This window comes from Hippopotamus amphibius, chromosome 12 (assembly GCF_030028045.1).
Source record: "Hippopotamus amphibius kiboko isolate mHipAmp2 chromosome 12, mHipAmp2.hap2, whole genome shotgun sequence".
Lineage (NCBI taxonomy): Eukaryota > Metazoa > Chordata > Mammalia > Artiodactyla > Hippopotamidae > Hippopotamus > Hippopotamus amphibius.
In genome coordinates this window covers 79,967,663-79,987,670 of record NC_080197.1, presented here as the reverse complement: position 1 = coordinate 79,987,670, position 20,008 = coordinate 79,967,663, and the positions used below count along the sequence as shown (strand labels likewise).

The window sequence follows — 20,008 nt, the reverse complement described above, 5'->3', positions numbered from 1 at the left end:
GAAGTGTTTTTGAAACCCTGCAAACATACATTATGTATAGTTTACCTAAACTATACTGGTTAGGTTTTACCTTTCCTTTAACCAGCAGCATTGCCAGTAAGTGTATAAAATCGATCGCAGACCTGTTTTTCAGCACTGGTCCTGGCTGACTCCTCTTGTGCCAGCACCATCTCTCGCTCTGCAGTTATCTGTACACTTTCTCTTAGTGCTTCTTCCAGCTCTTCAATCCTGTCATCCTTCTTACGGAGACTGTCCTGGAAAACGATGGAAGACTAGGTGAAGGAGACTAATTAACCCAAGGAGAGCCTATTTATCAAGAAGGGGCTATTTGCTTCCAAAATGTTATTCCCTTCAGAAGTAAGTCTAGGCTAAAAAGATATGGACACAAAGGAAAGAATAAAACACGGGAAGAAAGAAGTAAAGCGGCTGAAGAAGTATACTATTAAGAGCAAAGGGTCAAGTTAGTTAAGCAAGAGAAACCTGTGATGGACTTTCTCCATAACAGAAGAAAACTGTTTGTGTTAGGCAGATAGGTAGCAAGGGCTTGATTATTTAAAATCACAAAGCTATTTTTGAATTACTCTCTAAACTGGGCTTAAAGCCAGCTTTGATGAAGCCTAAGTCATACAGCTCAAGAGCAAAACATTCTCCTTCCCTCTAAAGTTAAGCCTTAGATGAAAAAGTTAACAGCATGATCAGTCAGATTATATTCTACATATAGACAACCACTGCAAATTCATTTTTTAAAAAAGAAATGCAAAAGGAGATTTTTCCTAATGAATTCAAGAGAGTAAAGTTTTCTCTCAATCTCATAAAAGAAAACTAAATATAACTGGATATAAGTAACTGGTCTGTCTAAGGATGAGTAATTTGTTTAGTCAACCAAAACCCACTAGCCCTGATATTCTACACAAGTCTGAGAAGTAACGTTTGGAGCAGGGGGGTAGGGGGTAAATACAGATTTCTACAAGACAAACAAAATCCTACAGGACTTTAAAATCACGTAAGATAGAAGATCTTAAAATAAGAATAAATGAAACAGTTTTCAAGTAGTATGAAGAACTGGATTCATGAGATTATTCTAAGCATTTCTCCTTTAAATTCTTACAGACGCAGAAGATTAAGAATAAAGTGCTGCCTTTTAGTAACATATGAAAAAAAGAACAAGATTTGTTCACTCACTGTCTAGCTTTCTGAGTACTCATCCCAGCAAAAGATACGAAAGGATTTTTGTCTTTTACCTATGCAACTCTTACTTGATTATATTGCAATTAACTTTTCCTAAGTGCAAAGTAGAAGAAAGTCCTTTTTTTGACAACCTTGTCTTCAGAAATCTAGAACTTGAGATCTGTCAAAGGTAAGTCAGATTTTTCTCTCAACTTTGATAGAATGGCATTTCTTATTTGACATCCTTCCTAATAAAAAGTTGTTATATCTTTTGCTCTCATTTTTCTCAATTAAAAAAAAAAGGGATTTAGAAAAAAGAATATTCACATTTCAACAATGTATGTTAGTTCACTTTTTTTTAAAGTGTTCATTCTTCTCGGAGATGATGTTATAAAATACTCTGATTTAGTCCCATAAGTAAGGTTCTGTTTTTTAAAGGGCAGTTTAGCTACACAAAAAATGCTCTTTGATGAAATCTAAATGCTAGCAGTTTGCTTGCCGTGAACAGTGGAGTACAATACGGGTTTCTACCATGAGGCCAGGCAGAGAGAGACAAGGAATGATGCCCCTGAAAACAAAGTCCAATGCAGTTTCTCTTGATTCAAAGAAAATGAAATGTAACAGAAGGATTAGTGGAAAGAAATGGATGCAATGATCAGTGCCATCCTGTCGAATCCTCTAGTGAATAACTACATCTGTAGTAACACAGGATTCTGAGTTACAGATTCCTATGAGCAAACAGAAAACTAATGCTTCCTGTTATCAATTAGCTGTGAATAGCTCAGTATTATGTTTATGTCCAGCCTATTACATCCTTCACCCTTAAACTGTCTTCTGGAGATCTCCTGAGGGGTTTCTGGTATCCTAACCTAAACTGAAGCTGAAGAAGCTATTCCACATAACCTTCCAGGGACCAATTTCAAGCAAACGGGTTTACCTGCACTTGCGCACAGGCCGAAAAAATAGTTTTGAGACTTTATCAGTAAAACCTTTTTTTTAGAGTGAGGACGATTAGTAATTTGTCATAATGCAGATGATCGGTGCAGGTTTTCATACTCAAAGTTTCCTTGAAACCAGTGTTACAACTAGAGTCTACCAGATGAGCTCTGTGTGCAAGGCCATTTACTTAAAAGTTTTCTGGACCTAATGGCAAAGGCTGGTTTAAATCTTTCTCTATAACAAAAACAAAAAACAGAAGCTAAGTTAAACCACAAATAAGAAGGAGAAGACTGCTAAATAATTGTTATGAGACATTCAGTATTATAAATCATATTACATCTCAGTGTAAAACTAAGCATGGAACCATCTGCTCTAAGGAAATCATTAAACCAGGGCAGTCACAAGAAAACGAAGATAGCAAATCAAATACCCTCCACCATCTTCAACAAAGTCCATAACTACTTAAACCAGATAGTGAATAAAATATGGTTCCAGTTTTACTTTTGAAATCTTAATAGATACCTGCTAAGGCAAACCAAGGAAGTTTCCTTTGTACTTGAATCTATTTCATTTAATAAAATATTGAGCCAATGCCAGAAATAAATAGAACCTTTTAGTTCTACAAATACTGGAACCCTAAACACAGTGCTAGGTCATATTTATAATTATTCTTTCTTGTCCTCACTCTTTCTTGAAGATTAAATACATTTTTCTGTACTTGGATTACACTGTGGGTACTTTTCCTTTATAACATTTAGAATACTAGAGAAAAGAAAAGGTTGTAAAAAGTGTAGAGAGGCCAAAAATGATCACCCAGGGGAAAAAAAAGGAAAAAAAAAAAAAAAAAAAAGGAAGGCAGCGGACATTTTAATGGCAACAGAGGAAACTAGAAGACAATTGAGGCAATGCCTTTAAAACTCCAAGAAAAAGATGACTTCTGATCTAGAATTCTACATCCAAGCCATCAATCAAATGTGAGGGTGGAATGCAAAGTCTGGAAAACTTCACCCGACACTGCAGACTCTCAGAAAGTTAGCAGGGATGGGCTCTGTCTCAAGTGCGTGGTAAAGGGAACTGTGGGGGTGACAGCAAGCCTGGAGAACACGTGCAGTTTGGAGCAGAGGACAGAGACTCCAGGACAGATGCCTCCAAGAGAAGAAGTGAGTGCAAAGGTTACCTGAGGTTAATGAGCACGGGATGATGTATTTTACAACAGTAACAATACTGGGAGGAATGTTATAGTTGGAGAAAGGAATTTGGGGATAAACTGGTGATATGTATACAAATAACTAATAAAATGAACAAAGCAATTACCACCACTGGGAAAAACTACAAGTACAATATAGGAAATGAAGTCATAATACAGTACGTGCCTTTGTCACAACAATGGAAAACTTGATATAACTGGATTGGAAAGACAGAAAAAGGGAAGTGTGTGGGGTGACCTGTGTAAAAAAGGTAATTCCTCATCACTCATGATAAGCAGTCAATACATAACTAATGTCCAAATAAGAAAAATAACCAAACGACGATAAAAGAGTGGAAGTAAACAGCAGAAGAAACAACCCAAAGAGGTGAAAGTGGTCGTCTTCGAGGGACAGGAATCAAGGTTAGACAAGAATGAGGCAGATGAGCGTGCAGTACTGCCCTGCTTTGTATACGATATAAATATACATTGTTCTGAAAAAAAATCAGTCAAATTAAAAATATGTTAAAAGTATAGCGCACACTGCAAGTAAATTAACATGAATATACAGAACTTCTGGAGATAGTTATGAATGTGGTGACTATTTCAGATACTGATACTCTAAACATATTAACTATCATGGAAAGAGAAGAGCTGACCAAGCAAATGTGACAACTCAGTGCTAACGGCAAAGAGGAGAAAAGGTTTAAGAAAAAAACATGTATGCGTTTTAAGTCATCGTGCTCTTCGGTTTTCTCTTCAAAAGTCCTGTGAAGAGACAGACAACAGATTTGTAGTTGCCGCAGGTGGCGGGGGGGGAGGGGTGTTGCTGGGAGAGGGGAGGACTGAGAGTTTGGGACTAGCAGATGCAAACTATCATACACCGAGTGGATAAACAATAAGGTCCTACTGTAAAGCACAGAGAACTATATCCAATATCCTGTGATAAACCACATGTAAAAGAATATGAAAAAGAATGTGTATATATATGCATAGCTGAATCATTTTGCTGTGCAGCAGAAATTAACACACTGTAAATAAACTATATCTGAATAAATTTTTTTAAAGTCCTGTGAATTTCTTCATGCCAAAAATTTGAATGAGTGGGTCAAAATTATGATAAATTCCTTTTCAGTCTTGAGGTAACCGTGGGATACTCCAAACAAGAACATTTTTTTAAAGGAATGATAACGTTGCAATAAGTTCTGCTATTAATTCAAAGATTCTGAAGATACCTAAAGCTTAAACCCCCATAGCCGAGGTCTGAGACACAGCACCAAGCCAAGAGCTTTCAAAACTGTCCCCCATCCCCTTTTCTGTGCAAACTGTTTCATACATATACTTACAAAAACAGCAGTGAGTAGACTTTGGTGATGGAGTTTGACACAGAATTCTGGTGATAAAACTGCTCATCTACACCATACTTAATAGAGTGTTTTGCTCTGAACAGAAAAATCTCTAATCTGTTCAATGTCCTAACTTTGAGTAGAAGTGACGGTGACCACCAGCTTCTCTGAATATGTGTGAGGCAATAAAATGTCACTTGGTAGAGCAGTGAACCTCAGAAACTGTGAAACACAGCAGATTTGGCACAATCCTGCTCTGAGGCCCAGGCTCAAGGAAGCAGGGGATGTGCGAAGCCCTAGGAAGTACTTCTTACTACAGCCTAAGGCCCTGAATGTGCTCTGTATTCTTTTTTTTTTTTTTTTGGTGTTAAATCGTTAACTGATTACACATAATGGATGATACACAAGCTTCATTCCCATCTGTAACTTTATCTGCTACCATAATTCAATTTAGATATATTGCATAGGATGTGCCAACGATCATATTAATAACCAAAAAAACTCCATGACTTCGCTTGGGTGATCCTTCTAAAGGTGAACTCCAGGTCACAACACAGTAACTGTCAGTTCAACTACACCATGGTTTCTGAAGAGAATAGCTTCTCCACCAAAGCAGATTGTAAATAAATTTCAAATGGAACCTGGCATCATCCTGAAGGAATTCTAACTTCACACTGTTGGGGTAATTTACCAAAATGGCTTCAGAGTAGACTAACTTTACACAGCACATTTAAAAAAAGACACATTTATTCAGCGTCATGATCAGACTAATTACATTTAGCAATCAACAGCATGGGTGTAAAAACAAAATCTACATTAAAACCCTTTGTTGGAATGCTTTACACTTTCCACAGAATAGAAACTAAAATAACCTGTTATACAGTTAGTCACAAATGCAGTCCTCGAGTTTTTTTTGCCCATACACGAGTACTGTCTCAAACATGTCTTCTTTGTAGCAGCTGGGCCCTGCCACCACTCTGCTTGGCTGAGTTCATAAATCTGTTGTAACCTGTAGCTTCCCTGTCACTTCTCTGGCTCTCCTCTCTTGCTAAGCTTTGTTTCCTGGCAGTAATTAAAACCTTCTGCCACTGCCATGGCCACTGCTGGCTGCTGGAACCACCATAGCCACCTTGGTTTCGTGGTTTGGCAACGTATTGGCCTCTACCGCCATAGGGGCCAGAACTTCTGCCTCCAAAGTTTCCTCCTTTCACGGGTCCAAAATTTGAAGATTGATTGTTGTAATTGCCAAAATCTTTGTAGCTTCCACCACCTCCAAAACTGCGTCCATCATTACCAAATCCATGATAGCCATCCCCACTGCCACCATATCCACCACCACCACGGCTGCCACCAAAGCCACCTCGACCACTGACATTTCCTCCACGACCAAAGCTGTCATTCCCACCAAAACCACCTCCTCGACCACCACCAAAGACCCCTCTGACTGGATGAAGCACTAGCCATCTCTTGCTTAGACAGGGCTTTCCTCACTTCACAGCTGTGGCCATTCACAGTGTGGTGTTTCTGAATGACAGGCTTGTCTACGGAGTCATGGTCATCTAACGGTACGGAAGCAAAGCCTCTCTTTTTGCCACTGCCTCGGTCAGTCATGATTTCAATCACTTCCGTTTTCCCCTACTGCTCAAAATAATCTCTTAGGTGATGTTCCTCAGTGTCTTCTTTAATGCCACCTCAAGAATCTTTTTCACAAGTTACGTGGGCACCAGGTCTTTGAGAATCTTCTCTTGAGACGGCCCTCTTTGGTTCCACAACTCTTCCATCCCCCTTGCGTGGCCGTGCACTCATGGCCACATCCCCCTCCTCCACAGTGGCACAGGTGACACACCCAAAGCCTCTGGAGCGGTTGGTGTTTGGATCCCTCATTAGCACACAGTCTGTGAGCGCTGCCCATTGCTCAGAATGGCTCCTCAGACTCTCATCGGTGGTTTCAAAGCTCAAACCTCCGATGAAGAGCTTCCGCAGCTGTTTGGGCTCTTTGGGAGACTCTGACTTAGACATGATGGCAGTGGAGTGGAGAGACATCAACGATGCTTACTCGGCGGCGTCCACGGGCAGAAAGGTGTGCTCTGTATTCTTAACTAGACTTTCTCTTTCAAAAAGTCCACATTCACCCATCAAGACAAATCATGAGACAGCCATGCCAATTCAAGTCTGTAATCTGGAGAAATCTACACAGAACCTCTGAGACCCCTAACCCCTTCTGTCCCTGGGATACTCCATAGGCTTGAAGGCTCTCAGGCATCCAGAAAGCAGAGGATGACTTACTGGAACTAAATGTAAATACAGATTAAAGTTAAGGTATAACACGCCTCACTTAAGTTTGAGAACATCATTCCTGTTGTTTATACGCATTATTGATTTGCAGCTAGCCTGGAGTAAAGTCTTAACTTCTTCAGCTAAATACACTATTTGTCTTGTCCAATGCAGCAGCCACTAGCCACATGCAGCTACTGAGCACTTATAATGTGTCCAAACCGAGATGTGCTGTAAATTCTGAAGACTTACTACCTCCCCCCAAAAAAGGAATGTAAAATATTTCATTGATTATCTTCACATTGATTATATGTGAAAATGGTAATATTTTGGATATGCTGGATTAAGAAAAGTACATTATTAAAATTAAAGTCAACTGTTTCCTTTCAGTTTTTTTACTGAAGCTATTAGAAAATGCAAAATTATACACATGCTCGTATTATATTTCTACTGGACAATGCTGACGTTTTTACATATGAAATGCATCTATAAAAGGCTATACATGTTTTATATAAATTCATAACTCTTCTTAGTTCACAGCCTATTTGCACACAAATACGAGTTACTTCATGAGAATCCGTATGGCAAACACTGACAAAAGCTCTAACAAGTGATTGAAAATGACTGCAGTGGTAACACGAGTAAAATAAATTCAAATAGCACTTACTGTTCGAGCAACGGAAAAAAACAATTGTGCACTGAAAGGAAAAAAAAATTCAGGCATGTGGCTGATCACTTTAGTACCTAGGCTATAAAGTGCCTGTGTTAGCTGTTTATTATATCAACATAACAAGTTACCTCAATACGGAGCAGCTTAAAAGAACAGTGAACATTTTTTGTTTCACACAGTTTCTGTGGGTCAGAAAGTCAATAGCAGCTTAACCTAACAGTCTGGCTCCAGGTTTTCTCATGGGGGGACAGCTGAGAAGTCTACCAGGATTCAGTCCTCTGCTTCCTCCTACGTGGTCGGCAACTTGGTGATGAACACTTGCAAGGGGCCTCTGCTCCTCTTCACAGGGCTGCCTGAGCATCACTTATGATATGGCGCCTGGATTTCTCAGAGCAGGTGACTCCGGAGAGCAAGGCAGGGCATCCATGTCTCTTGTGATCCAGCTTCAGAAATCACATATCATCACATCTGACACTTTCTACTGCGCACAAAGACTGACCCTGCCACAAGGCTACACCAGGGCACAGACACCAAGAGGTAAGGATGCTTTGGGGCCATCTTGGAAGATGGTTTTCACAGTAGCCAAGAATACAGCTCCAATACAAGAAAACGGGATTATCAGGGAAGAAATGAAGAATGAGAACAGTGGTTATCAAACTGTTTCTGCGAGAAAAATAACTGTTAGGACTACAAAGACACAGCTTTTGTTATGAGATTACATTAAAATGGAACCCAAATGATACTAAATTAAAATGAAATCCAAACACACCTAAACTGTAAAAGGCAGATATTCAGAAGACTTCACAAAATTGGGTGGTGAATCAGCATCTCACTGGATATGAGGTCAGGAAAATATGCACTCTGTCAGGAATTATTTAGAAGAAAGTCTGCAATTGGATAGAGTTCTAATGAAAGATGTTTTCTTGTGGTTATGGTAAAAAAAAAAAGAGTAATCCAACTTAACTCAATGACAGTTCAGTCCTAAGAATACGTAACAATATGCCAGTCAATCAAAATTCAACTGACAAAAATTATTGGGTCAATGTTTAGAGAGCTATACAATAGAGGTTTATTGGGACTTTCTAGGTGGCGCAGTGGGTAAGAATCCACCTGCCAATGCAGGGGACACGGGTTCAAGCCCTGCCCCAGGAAGATACCACATGCCGCAGAGCAACTAAGCCTGTGTGCCACAACTATTGAGCCTGTGCTCTAGAGCCCATGAGCCACAACTATTGAGCCCATGTGCCGCAACTACTGAAGCCCATGCACCTAGAGCCCGTGCTCTGCAACAAGAAAGGCCACCACAATGAGAAGTCTTCACACCACAACGAAGAGTAGTCCCTCCTCGCCGCAACTAGAGAAAGCAGCGTGTGCAGCAACGAAGACCCAACACAGCCAATTAAATAAATAAATAAATTTATTAAAAAAAAATAGAGGTTTATTAATAAGTTTAGTCTCCACATTTTAGTGAAGTTCCCTTCTTTGGGGAATCAACCCATTTTTTAAAGAAAATCAGAGTCTTGTTGGCTCCCACTGAGTAAAGCCCTCTATAAACTCCTGATCCCTCATGAATTTTCAATATAATCAAGTCTACTCTTTAGGCAGACGGGATGAAAAGTCACAAAATGTAGCCAAAAACAAGAGTCTAATATAAAACTACAAACAGAGGACTTATTTGTACTGTTTGGAGTTAATCAATTTTCTAGCATTCATCATTTGGAAGAAAAATACTAAACTGGCAGCCTGGGGGGAAAAGACTAAGTAGAGAAAGAGACTTCAATTTCATTCACCTGCTCCAAACTGGACTTTTCATTTTTCACTTTAACTGATTCAGGCAACCCAGCATTTAGACATGTACTGTGTGCCTCAGACAATTCACTAAATAGCTGCGTGGAGACTGTAAAGGAACACATTTTACCATTTTAAATAGCTGCTCTCACTTAAAAGTACCTGTAGAATCTTACTTCCACTATAAATTGCATTTGCACTCATCAGAACTAACAGAGGCCAGTTTTCTTGCCACTGGATTAGGTACTGAAGCCTACTTGTTATGCCACCTCTACTTATTAGCTGGGGTCCAATGAGACCACTCCATTCACAGAGGAAAGGGTTCAATGCAGGTGTTTTTGTGACTAGTGTTGGAGGGATGGTAGAGGGAGAACGACAGGAAAGGGGAAGCTACCAGAGAATTCCTCGTACCCTGAAACAAGAAGCTTCCAACATTCAAACGAGATTAGGACAAAAGCTGTGACAGCTGTAACTTCACTCAGGCTACTGAACAAGAAGACTGGACCGGACTCTTCAGCAAATCCCATAATCCCACTCCCCTAATTCACTCCTCTGAACTTTACTTCTTCACATCAGCTTTGTCAACATCAGATATAAACCAGCTGTAAGACTCTACTCTCTCTGCTGCCTTGCCTTCAGATCAAACGTTCAGTAAGGAAAGCGAAGGCAAAAAGGGACAACAGCAATTAAAAAGTAATTTTTTCTTCTCTTCAAACATCTTCCAAATTAAAAAAAAAAAGGTTCAGTAATACAGTAACATAAAAAGAAATCACTTGATACGGACAGATCTTATTAAGCTTTTCTCAGCAGCAGAAGGAAAGTCACTGCAGGTTTCATGAAGAATATCCGAGGTGGCAGCCTCCCAGGTCCACTCGTCCCTCTGCCCTAGCCCTGCCAGTGGAGGTCATTCACTTGGCCTAACATTAAGAGCCACTTCCTCTGGGGTAAACATCACTTACCAGAGAGTTTAACATGCTCTGAAAGATACTAATGTTAACTGCTACCCATTACCCTTAATGTGAAGAGACAGTGCTTCTTTGTCACCCTCAACCCCACTGCCCACTCCTCCTCCCATCCCCCAAGCATAAATACACATGTGGAAGATTTCATTAAAATCATTCAACATGTCAGAATTCAATTACCAACTGCTCACATGCTTAGTGGGGGTGGGGGGAGGGGGGAGGGGGGAATTAAAGCCAGATGCGTTGATGAAGTCAATTTTAAGAAAAGAAAGCTAGCCTAACACAGAGACAGAATCTGGTTACACACCAACTACTTTTTGTTTTAAGGAAATGCTTTGGGTTAAAATGTAAAGATGTTTTCTTCCCTGTCCTCTTTAAAGTCCCTCAAATATTTCCCACAGTTCAAACTGTTAAAAACCAAAGTCTAAACAAAAGCAGATGCACTTCATTAAAGAAATGGAAACACACATATATATATAAAATGATGCTTTATATAAATAACTTTTACAGAGCATCTAGTACAAATATCCTACATAGACTGGACAGGTTCTCATCTTGAAAATTCTGGTAGCTGGGTAACAGAAGCTTGGGCAAGGACATGGGGTTTACCTAATCATAGGTCATGTCTCCTCTGATCAGTAATGCTTATTAAAAAGAACAAGCACAAATTTTCAAAGCCTTCACCAAAAACCCCAAAAATAACCTTTTACTTCATATAATAAACAACTGATGTGGTCCATAAGAGGTTGTCTCTTGCCTTTGAGGTCTTGGCAAAGGGGCTTTATATACACCTGCTTCTGCCCTCTCTTAAAAGGAATCTCTCTGGAGATTCCACTTTCCAAATGCAAAGGAGGAGTTTCCACAATAACACAAAGGAAAGGATTAAACCATTCCTTTCACTGAAGTGAGACCCTAGTACTTGTAAGAATTTTCTTGCCAAATGTAACTTTAACCACTCATCATTTTATGGAGAGCATTCCTGAAATAAGTTCAAATGATGTGACTAGAAGTTCCCATAGAATAGGGCTAAACTTAACTATAGGAAATAGCTTTATAGGCTATACAATCGTACTATCAATAAACATTCTTTCAGTAAATTCCATTGACTATCAAATGGAACTGAATTTTGTCCAGAGGAAAAGTATCTATTGAGGACATATCAAACATGGAAGAATTTCTTAAAATAATTTGAAGACTTGTTTTGCTTTTTTCCTAAATGATAAGTGGCACAGTTTGAGCTAAAAGCTTTAAAAAGTTGCACATGTGCCAACAATAGGAGTAGGTGCTCTACCTGCAGGAAAACACAATTTTCAAGTTAATTTCAGCAACTATCCACAGGGTTGCAAAAACAGACGCTGATTTATACACACTTTTCCTATGTAATCCCTAACTCCATTTAATATTTGTTGAGAACTCCATAAAAACCCACATATGCTCATATTCTAGATAGAAAAAGCCCTAAGAAAAAAATTAATCAAAAGGGAAATGATACAGAATTAAATCTTTAAATAGGTGAAGAATATCTGTTAAGAAGAAACCAATATTTATTTTTACAAAAACAGGAACAATAATACATCAGAGGTAACTGGCACGTGACACATTACATACTATTTCTAGAAAGATGTCAGACAATCTTAATTTTTTAAAAGGTCTTCTTAAATAATTATCCCCATGGCCAATATAAAAACCAAGGATAAGTAGTCTTCATTTCAGAAAGGAAAAAAACTCTTATTAAAAGAGAAGACAAAAATTTTTTTGTAGGTAGAGCAAATAAAACACAATTTTAAAGAAAACCACAAATGTTTCCCGGATTCTGCATCTAAGAATCTAAGAGGAGAACGTGCCTAAATGCATATGAAGCTGCTTTCCCCTATCTCTAGTTCTACTGTTCTCGCTTTCTTTGAACTTTATTCTTAATATTCATTGGTCTCGGAAGAGCTACCTCACAAGAGCCACAATGTTCTTTCAGCAGTCCCATTAATCTCGCTGACAGTCCCCTCTCTCAAGGTTAAATTCAGATACTTATCTTTGTTATCAATAAAAACAAAGCACCAAACCACTCCTGATAGGAGCCCCTGCCCCCAGTTCAGTCTGCTTTGCCACATGAGAACTTGCAGTTCTGTCAAGACAAAGTGTCACTGCTGAAAGAATAAAAATACATGAGGTAAACATCCTGAACCAAGCGAAGATGGCATTTCCTTTGTTAAAATACGAGAGGCCCTTAGAGGGTAACCTGTGAAATTGTAAAGGATATTAGGGTGCTAAATGTAATATCGTTATACAAAATCTTTCAAATTGTAACAATTTTTAATCTTAATATAACAATAATTATAGCTGTAATTAATGAATAGCTACCTATGTAAAACATTAAGAAAGGCTAAAAAGAAATTTTAAAAATAGCTGTTAAAGCAATTATATTCCAATAAAGAACTTAAAAAAAATAGCTGTTAACCTAAGGCAGATATAAACTAGTCAAAGTGGCGGTGGGGGTAGGGGTCAGGGGATGAGTAAGCCACACGGGAACAATTATAAAACAATAAAATATAATTAAAAATACAGGCTGAGGAACAGTAGATAGGACAATAACAAGAACAGGGTAGAGTTCATCAACAAAAGTTAATTTTAAGCCAGAATCTTTAGTGGTAAAACTGGAAATCCACAGGAAGATTCTGCATAAACAGAGGAGCATAAATTAGAAAACCAATAAACTATATTTAAGGAACATCAACACTATCAGGTTGTACAGAACAGAGTAGCTATACTAATGAGTATCTCACCTAAAAACGAGGCTACAAATACTTAACGGATGTGGTTGACAGAATGCTCCCAAGGCCAGGTGCTTGTGAATGAGAGTTCTTCACATTTATTGATGCAACTGAAATCAATAAACAATTTTAGAGAGAACTAACAACCTGCAAAGTATCAAGACACGGTTCCCAAACTCAAATATGCGGGGAAACAACACACAAACTACTAGCATATAATACAAAGTAAGAAAAATAAGCCCTGAAATCAAAGCAGAAACAAACTGTAATGGAATTGCAACACAGAATGTGATTAATTCCCACTGCGAGGATTTAGGGAGGCTTTACAAAGGGAGGGAACATTTGATCTGAACCTTAAAAGATGGGTAAGCTTTCAATACAAAGCTTTTCTAATCCCAAAATGACCATCGGTCAAATCAGCTAAGATTATGCTTCCATACAATGTTTATTTGGGAGGCTCTTGTTGCTGGGATTTACCTAATTCCAGCTCTTCACACAGCAATTACTTATGAATTGCACTACATCTCTTCACATATCCAGCACAAAAAAAATGTTTTAATAAGCATATCTAATGTTCACAAGGAGGAAAAAAATTTCTTATTTATCTCTATATCCTCACAGCACTCAGCAGAATAACGATTCCACAATGGGCACTCAATAATTGTTTACTGAGGATAACTAGAGATTACTCCGAAATCTGATTTAGCCAACTACAGTGAAACATGGCTTACAGAAAATGTAAATGAAACAACTCAAATCTGAATTTAACTAATACAGAGCTAAATTCTTGAGTACTGGAAGCAGAAAGCTGGCAAAATTCAATGCAGGCTGTCGACAGAAGAGGCGCTATAATCGAAAAACATGATAGTAGGAACGGCCTGTCACCGATCTGTGCCTCACTGTTTTTAATCACTCATGTCCTGTATTTGTGAATATCAACTGGAGTTGTAAAATAGCTTAAATCTCAGTATGTATGGACCACGGCAGAAACACTTTAAATGCCCATCGTATAACTGCGTCTTAGAATAGTCACATATATACCTAAGAAAATATTCCGAAGATGTTGTGAGGGGCAATGAATTTTGGTGAGCGTGTGACAGAAATACTGGCCAAGGCAAGTATCTGGATTGATGCGGGACCATTCACTATGCCCAAGGTCAAAAGGGCAGAATGGAAGGCACCCCCTTCCGCAGCCTGGGGGGATCGCTGGGTACTCTCTCTCTTGACCACCCTGGATACCCCAAAACAGACCACACATAGATGTGGTCCTCTTTCTCAGCTTCTCAGCAGCATTAACAATCTTCTCCTGCCTTCAGTGATGCTACACTTTCCTTCTTCTCTCCTGTCTCAACTGGCCTCTTCAGTTTAGTTGTTTAGTTTCCTTTCGAGCACTGCCCTCTCCTACTCTACGCCAGCTCTGAATGGTGAGGATCCTAAGGGTTCAGCTCTAACACCATGTTCTTCTGTCAATATTTTATCTCTAGACAGTATCTGGTTCTTATGGATTAAAATATGATTTTTAAGCTCAAGTTTTCAAAATTAATGACACCAGACTTCTCTAAACTTCAAATCTGCATTGCAAATTTAGAAGTGGTATATGAAAAAAGTCCAAGATATCTATCCTGTAACATTACATTCGGTGGTAAGATGTTTCTGAAATTTGTAACTCATTTAAAGGAGATGGGAAAGTGAAGTGGGTGATTACAAGTGCTGAGGAAATATATAGAGTCAGTGACTATTTTTAATAAAATTTTAATTCTGAACTACTTACATACAGAAAAGTTGCAAAAATAGAACAGAGTTCCCATATACCCCTCAGTTAGCCTCCTGTAAAGAGCTTATATAACTGCAGCACAATGATCAAAACTAGGAAATTCAAACTGGCACAACACTAATAACCAAACTAAAAATCTTATTCCAATTTCATCAGTTTTTCCTTAATGTCCTTTATCTGTTCCAGGATTTGACCCAGGATCCCACATTTCAGTTAGCTGACATTTCTTCTAAGTGTCCTTCAATCTGTCCGCAATAGTGCCCAGTCTTTCATTCCCCGTCTTTCAAAATCTTGACATTTTTAAATGTACCGCATAGTTATTTTGTAAAAAGCCCCAGAATATGGATTTGTCTGGTATTTTCTCATGATGAGAATGAGGTTATGAATTTTTCAGAAAGAGTAACACAGAAGTGATATCTGTCTGCTTCTCAGTGCATCATATCATAATGCCAGTAAGGTCTCATTACTGGTAATGTTAACTTTAATCATTTTGTTAAGGTGGTGACTCTGTCTTCATTGAAAAGTTACAGTCTTCCTTTTATAGTGAAGAAACAGCTTGAGGAAGACATTGTGAGACCATGCAAGTCTTGTTATTCCTCAAACATTCATCTACTAATTTTCACAACCAGGAATAATCTTGTCTGCAATAATTATTACTTGAGGTGTTTGCTTCATGGTGATTTTTCAAAATCTATTTCCTTTTACACTTATTAAATAGTAATCTTCTATAAGAAAGAGCTGTCCTTACTCCTCCATTTCCTTATGCATTTGACTACTTATATGAGCATGGACTCATGGATATTTATTTCACACTAATAAATAATTTTGGATTAAATTCAAACACTGTCATTATTTATTCTTGACTGCATTTGTTTTAGCACAGGACAGGCTCCTTTAGGTTGGCTGCACAGTCTTTCCACAAGCCCCCATCCTTTTGCTGGGCAGCTTCCCACACTCTGGAACCACAAGGTTGTCAAGGCTCACTTGTATTTCCCTGCCCCAGCCCGGCAAGCAACTGCTTCTGCAAGATGCCTTGGTTCATTTTACTGGAGGAAGGTGTATAGAAACTAAAATCTGGGTGTTAGGTATGCTTATTGCTTCTAATGGACAGTTAGGAAATACATGCAGACACGCATCAGCATCTCTATACCTCTCTGTCTGCATAAAAATTTAACAACGTGAGTTCTTACTAGTATTTCTGATTCCAGTCTAGCATGCCAGGGTTCAGTTAGGCCCCCCCACTTTACCCACCTGCAATTTCTTTCTCATATAATGAAAATCTCAGCCTTCATTATGTACAATATATTCCTTTATTATTACAACATTTACATAGAGTTCGTTTGTCTTTAGCTTCACGGTATTCAAAAAAATAGCTTCCAAATCTCCTTAGGACCGTTCTCTTCTTCCCCACCCCTTTGAGGGTGGTTATGTTACTCATTTATAAAACTAGTTCATCTGTTAGTGTCTGTACTCCTTCTGGGGCTCCCCCAACCCCACACCTTGATTGGTTTTGTTTATCTAGTTTTTAGACTATGGAAGGGTATGGGAAACAATTATGGCTCTAAGAGTCAGAGCTACACAAAGAGATATGCTAAGACAAGTGTCACCTTCTCCTCAAACCAACCACCCCCTTCTTTCTACTAATCCCCTCCCAACCATTCCCTCAGATAACTGGTCTCTTTAGTTTCTAGTTTATTGTTACTGTCTTCTTTTGCAAAAAAAGATTAGACATATGTGTATTTAATCTCATACTGAGTAGCATACTACAGACAGTGTTTTGTGTACCACCCTCCCATCGAACCCCCCTCTCCCCCCGCTTAACAACATGTCCTGGAAGTCACTCCATATCAGTTCACTAGAGATCTCCCTCATTCCTTTTTGGGGCTGCCAGTCTCCAATGTGCATACAGCACAGTGGATTCATGCATTCTCTTACCTATAAGCAATTAGGTTGTCTGCAATACTTTGCAATTAGCACAACAGTACAAACAGCCTTGTGTCCCACTGACCCTTGAACAACACAGGGGTTAATCTGAGTATAATTATAGTCAGCCCTTTGCATCTGAGGTTCCTCGGCATCCACGGATTCAAACCACAGAATGTGTAATACTGTAGTACTTACTACAGAAGACGGTCTGTGTATATAAGTGGATCCTCCAGTTCAAAACTGTGTTATTCAAGCTGTACATGGGTTTTCATACTGTTGGAGATGTGTCTTCAGATACATCTAGATGGTGGAGAGCTGGGGCAATAAATGTCTGCATATGTATATGAGCATTACAACCCACTAAAAAATCACTCTGGGAACTTTAAAAATTATTAGGAGTATAAAAGGGCTTATAAAACCAAAAAGTTTGAGACTGGTAGATCATAATGTAGATCATAGTAATAACTGTTCAAAACACAAAAGTACAAACAGGATGCAGCTGAGTAGCAATGTGACATCTGAAGAAAGGGCCTTCCCAACTAAGGCCATGCTAAACAGCAGCAGTGTGTAGATAGAGCCTGAGATCCCTGGATTCCTCTATTCTCAGGTAGCATTTTCATTTCACGTGCAAGGAATTCGTTTCATCTCTTCAGGACACTTTAAATGTGTTGAGCCAAGAACAAACAGCATAGTAATAGCTTATTTCCAAACTCTCTTTATGCCAAAAAGAAATACTTTTATTTCCACCTGAACCATTTTAAAAAGTGGAAAGTTGTAACAAAATGAAGAATCTTTTCAGAACACTTTCAAGATAAAATATGGAATTATGTTCTTCAATTTGTTAATATGGTGTACCACGGTGATTGATTTGCGTATACTAAAGAATCCTTGCATCTCTGGGATAAATTCCACTTGATCATGGTGTATGACCCTTTCAATGTTGGAATTTTGCATTAAAGGAAAAAAACACAGTACAGTGAGGACAACAAAAGTGCAAACGCTGTGCACAGCTGTCAAGGATAAACCTCACACGTGATGTTGAACAAAAGAAGCCACAGAAGAATAAATACGATGACTCCATTTATGTAAAGTACAAGTATGTAAAACTAACATAAACTTTTAAAAAATATATACACAGGTTGTAAAGAAAAACAAAGAACAATAAAAGTCACAATAATGAAGGAAGGGAAGAAATGATGATTGGGAAGGAACATATAAAGGATTTCTGGGACGCCCATAGTACTCCAATTCCTTGAGACAATCACTTTATATGTTTATTCACACTGTGTGTGTGTGTGTTTTATGCACTTTTTAAAATGTATGATATTCTTAAGAATAAAGAAAGTTAAATGAAAAAGTAATACCACTGCTTTGTGGCAAACTAACCAGAAAGATTGAAGCCACCGATGAACTTAATACCATAACTGGCAGTCACTGAATAATAACAAAAGGCAAAAATGAACCTTCTAGTTTAAACCAAGCTTTACTCTTCACAAACCAAAGAAAATACACTATCTATTAACATAATTAGCAGGATTAATCCTTGGAAGCCAAGGTGGCATCTGATAAAGATTAAATATTTATTACTCATCTAAGTTCAATACATTAGTTATAAAGCATTTCTTTGTAACATGACAAAGAATATTTTTTCATCCTAGAATTATTATTATGTCTGTACTGGAAATAATAAAATAATTCCTTCCCTTCACCTCACCTATTTCATGAAAACATCAGTTGATGGACCCATGTGTATATTCAGAATCTTAAAATAAAAGCAAGTTCAGGTAGTGAGAACTTTTTAAAATACAAATCCTCAATCAATTGCTTTTCCACTTTTCTACTCCCCCATGGATTCTACCATCACCTGTTTCTCCAAGAATTCCCTAGTGTTTTTCAGTGAGGACTCATATTTGGAGACCACAGTAGGGTCCTAGTGATACTGGTTCAAATTGTCATTTGCAAGGATACAGTTAAGAAACAAGTAGCAGATCTAGTTACTAAAAGAGCTGAGATCAGATCCAAAGTATTCCACTTGTAGTCCAGTGCTCCTTTCACATATCTGAAGGAAGTGCATCCAAGTGTATCTTGCATACAGACATCAGCTATCAGTTTTCGTAACTTTAATACCTGTCACTTACTGAGACACGTTGGAAAGGTCGCTCATCCACTCTGTTAGTTTTCTCTATATGTAATATATAAACGAATAACCTGATTTACTTATCTGTCGGGTTATATAAAGAGGAAATAAGAGATGAGATATGAAAGTATTTTTGGTGTTATTGTAACACCTGACAGAAGATTAAAAGGGCATGTTTCGGTTTACAAAGACAGACTGGTAGCAGAAGACATTAAATGGCGTGGGGAGGGGAGAATGAGACAAATGAAACAGGTAAGGAGCTACCACGAAGAAAGGCTTGTCTTATAAAACAAACAAATATTTTCTATAATTAAAAACAATGTGATCCTAGTCCACTAAGGAGGTTGAACAGAAATCCTAGAAACAGCCTAATTATTAAACAATTTCATAAAATACAAAGATGTCAATTCAAATTTATGAGCAGTAAAATAATCTTCCATAAATACTCTGACATTGTTAGCAATGAAGAAAAAAATGACCCTCACCACACAAAATAACCTAAGATTATTTAAATTAAAAAGTAAAGGTCAAAAATGAAAATGCAAAACAACTTAAAAATATTTATGGGTAAATATTTATATGTTCTCAAAACAGGGATAACTAAGCAAAAAAATCCACAGGGAAAAAACCACCATGGAAGAGAGACAGATATTAATTACACTGATACACAAATGAAAATGTAAGACATGAAAAAATACTCAGCCTCACTGGTAACCAAATATAAATTAAAACAAAAACTAAATGTTTTCCACCCATCAGACTGGCACTAAAAAATAAAAAAGGAGGAAGAAAATTTATAGTATCAACTATTATTGGCAAGGGTGAAGGAAAACTGGTATGCTGCTCTTTTCAAAAGTTGGTACGTTTGAGGACATTTATACTGTTTTTATAAGGAGTATTTTATAAGAGTTATATAAAAGAGGAATTAAAAAGTTGGATTTTCATATCAGAAATGAATTTGTTATAAAGCCTAAAAATGGCTTCTACATAACAGATATCCCCTCAGATCTCTCCAGTAAAGATTTCTGTGGCTATGCAATGTGGCATAAACACTATCATACCGATTAGAAACTA

At 38.0% G+C, this 20,008-nt stretch overlaps 1 protein-coding gene and 1 pseudogene across 9 annotated transcripts in view; both read right to left on the bottom strand.

Annotated features, from left to right (window-relative positions):
• ERC1 (ELKS/RAB6-interacting/CAST family member 1) overlaps positions 1-20,008 on the bottom strand; it is a 410,068-nt gene that overhangs the window by 220,435 nt on the left and 169,625 nt on the right. For all 9 annotated transcript variants that reach the window (XM_057703818.1, XM_057703817.1, XM_057703825.1 and 6 more), the window contains one exon: positions 123-254. In XM_057703818.1, the coding sequence (XP_057559801.1) occupies positions 123-254 (132 nt within the window). The remainder of the gene's footprint in view (positions 1-122; positions 255-20,008) is intronic.
• Positions 5,579-6,657, bottom strand: LOC130833792 (heterogeneous nuclear ribonucleoprotein A1-like; annotated as a pseudogene).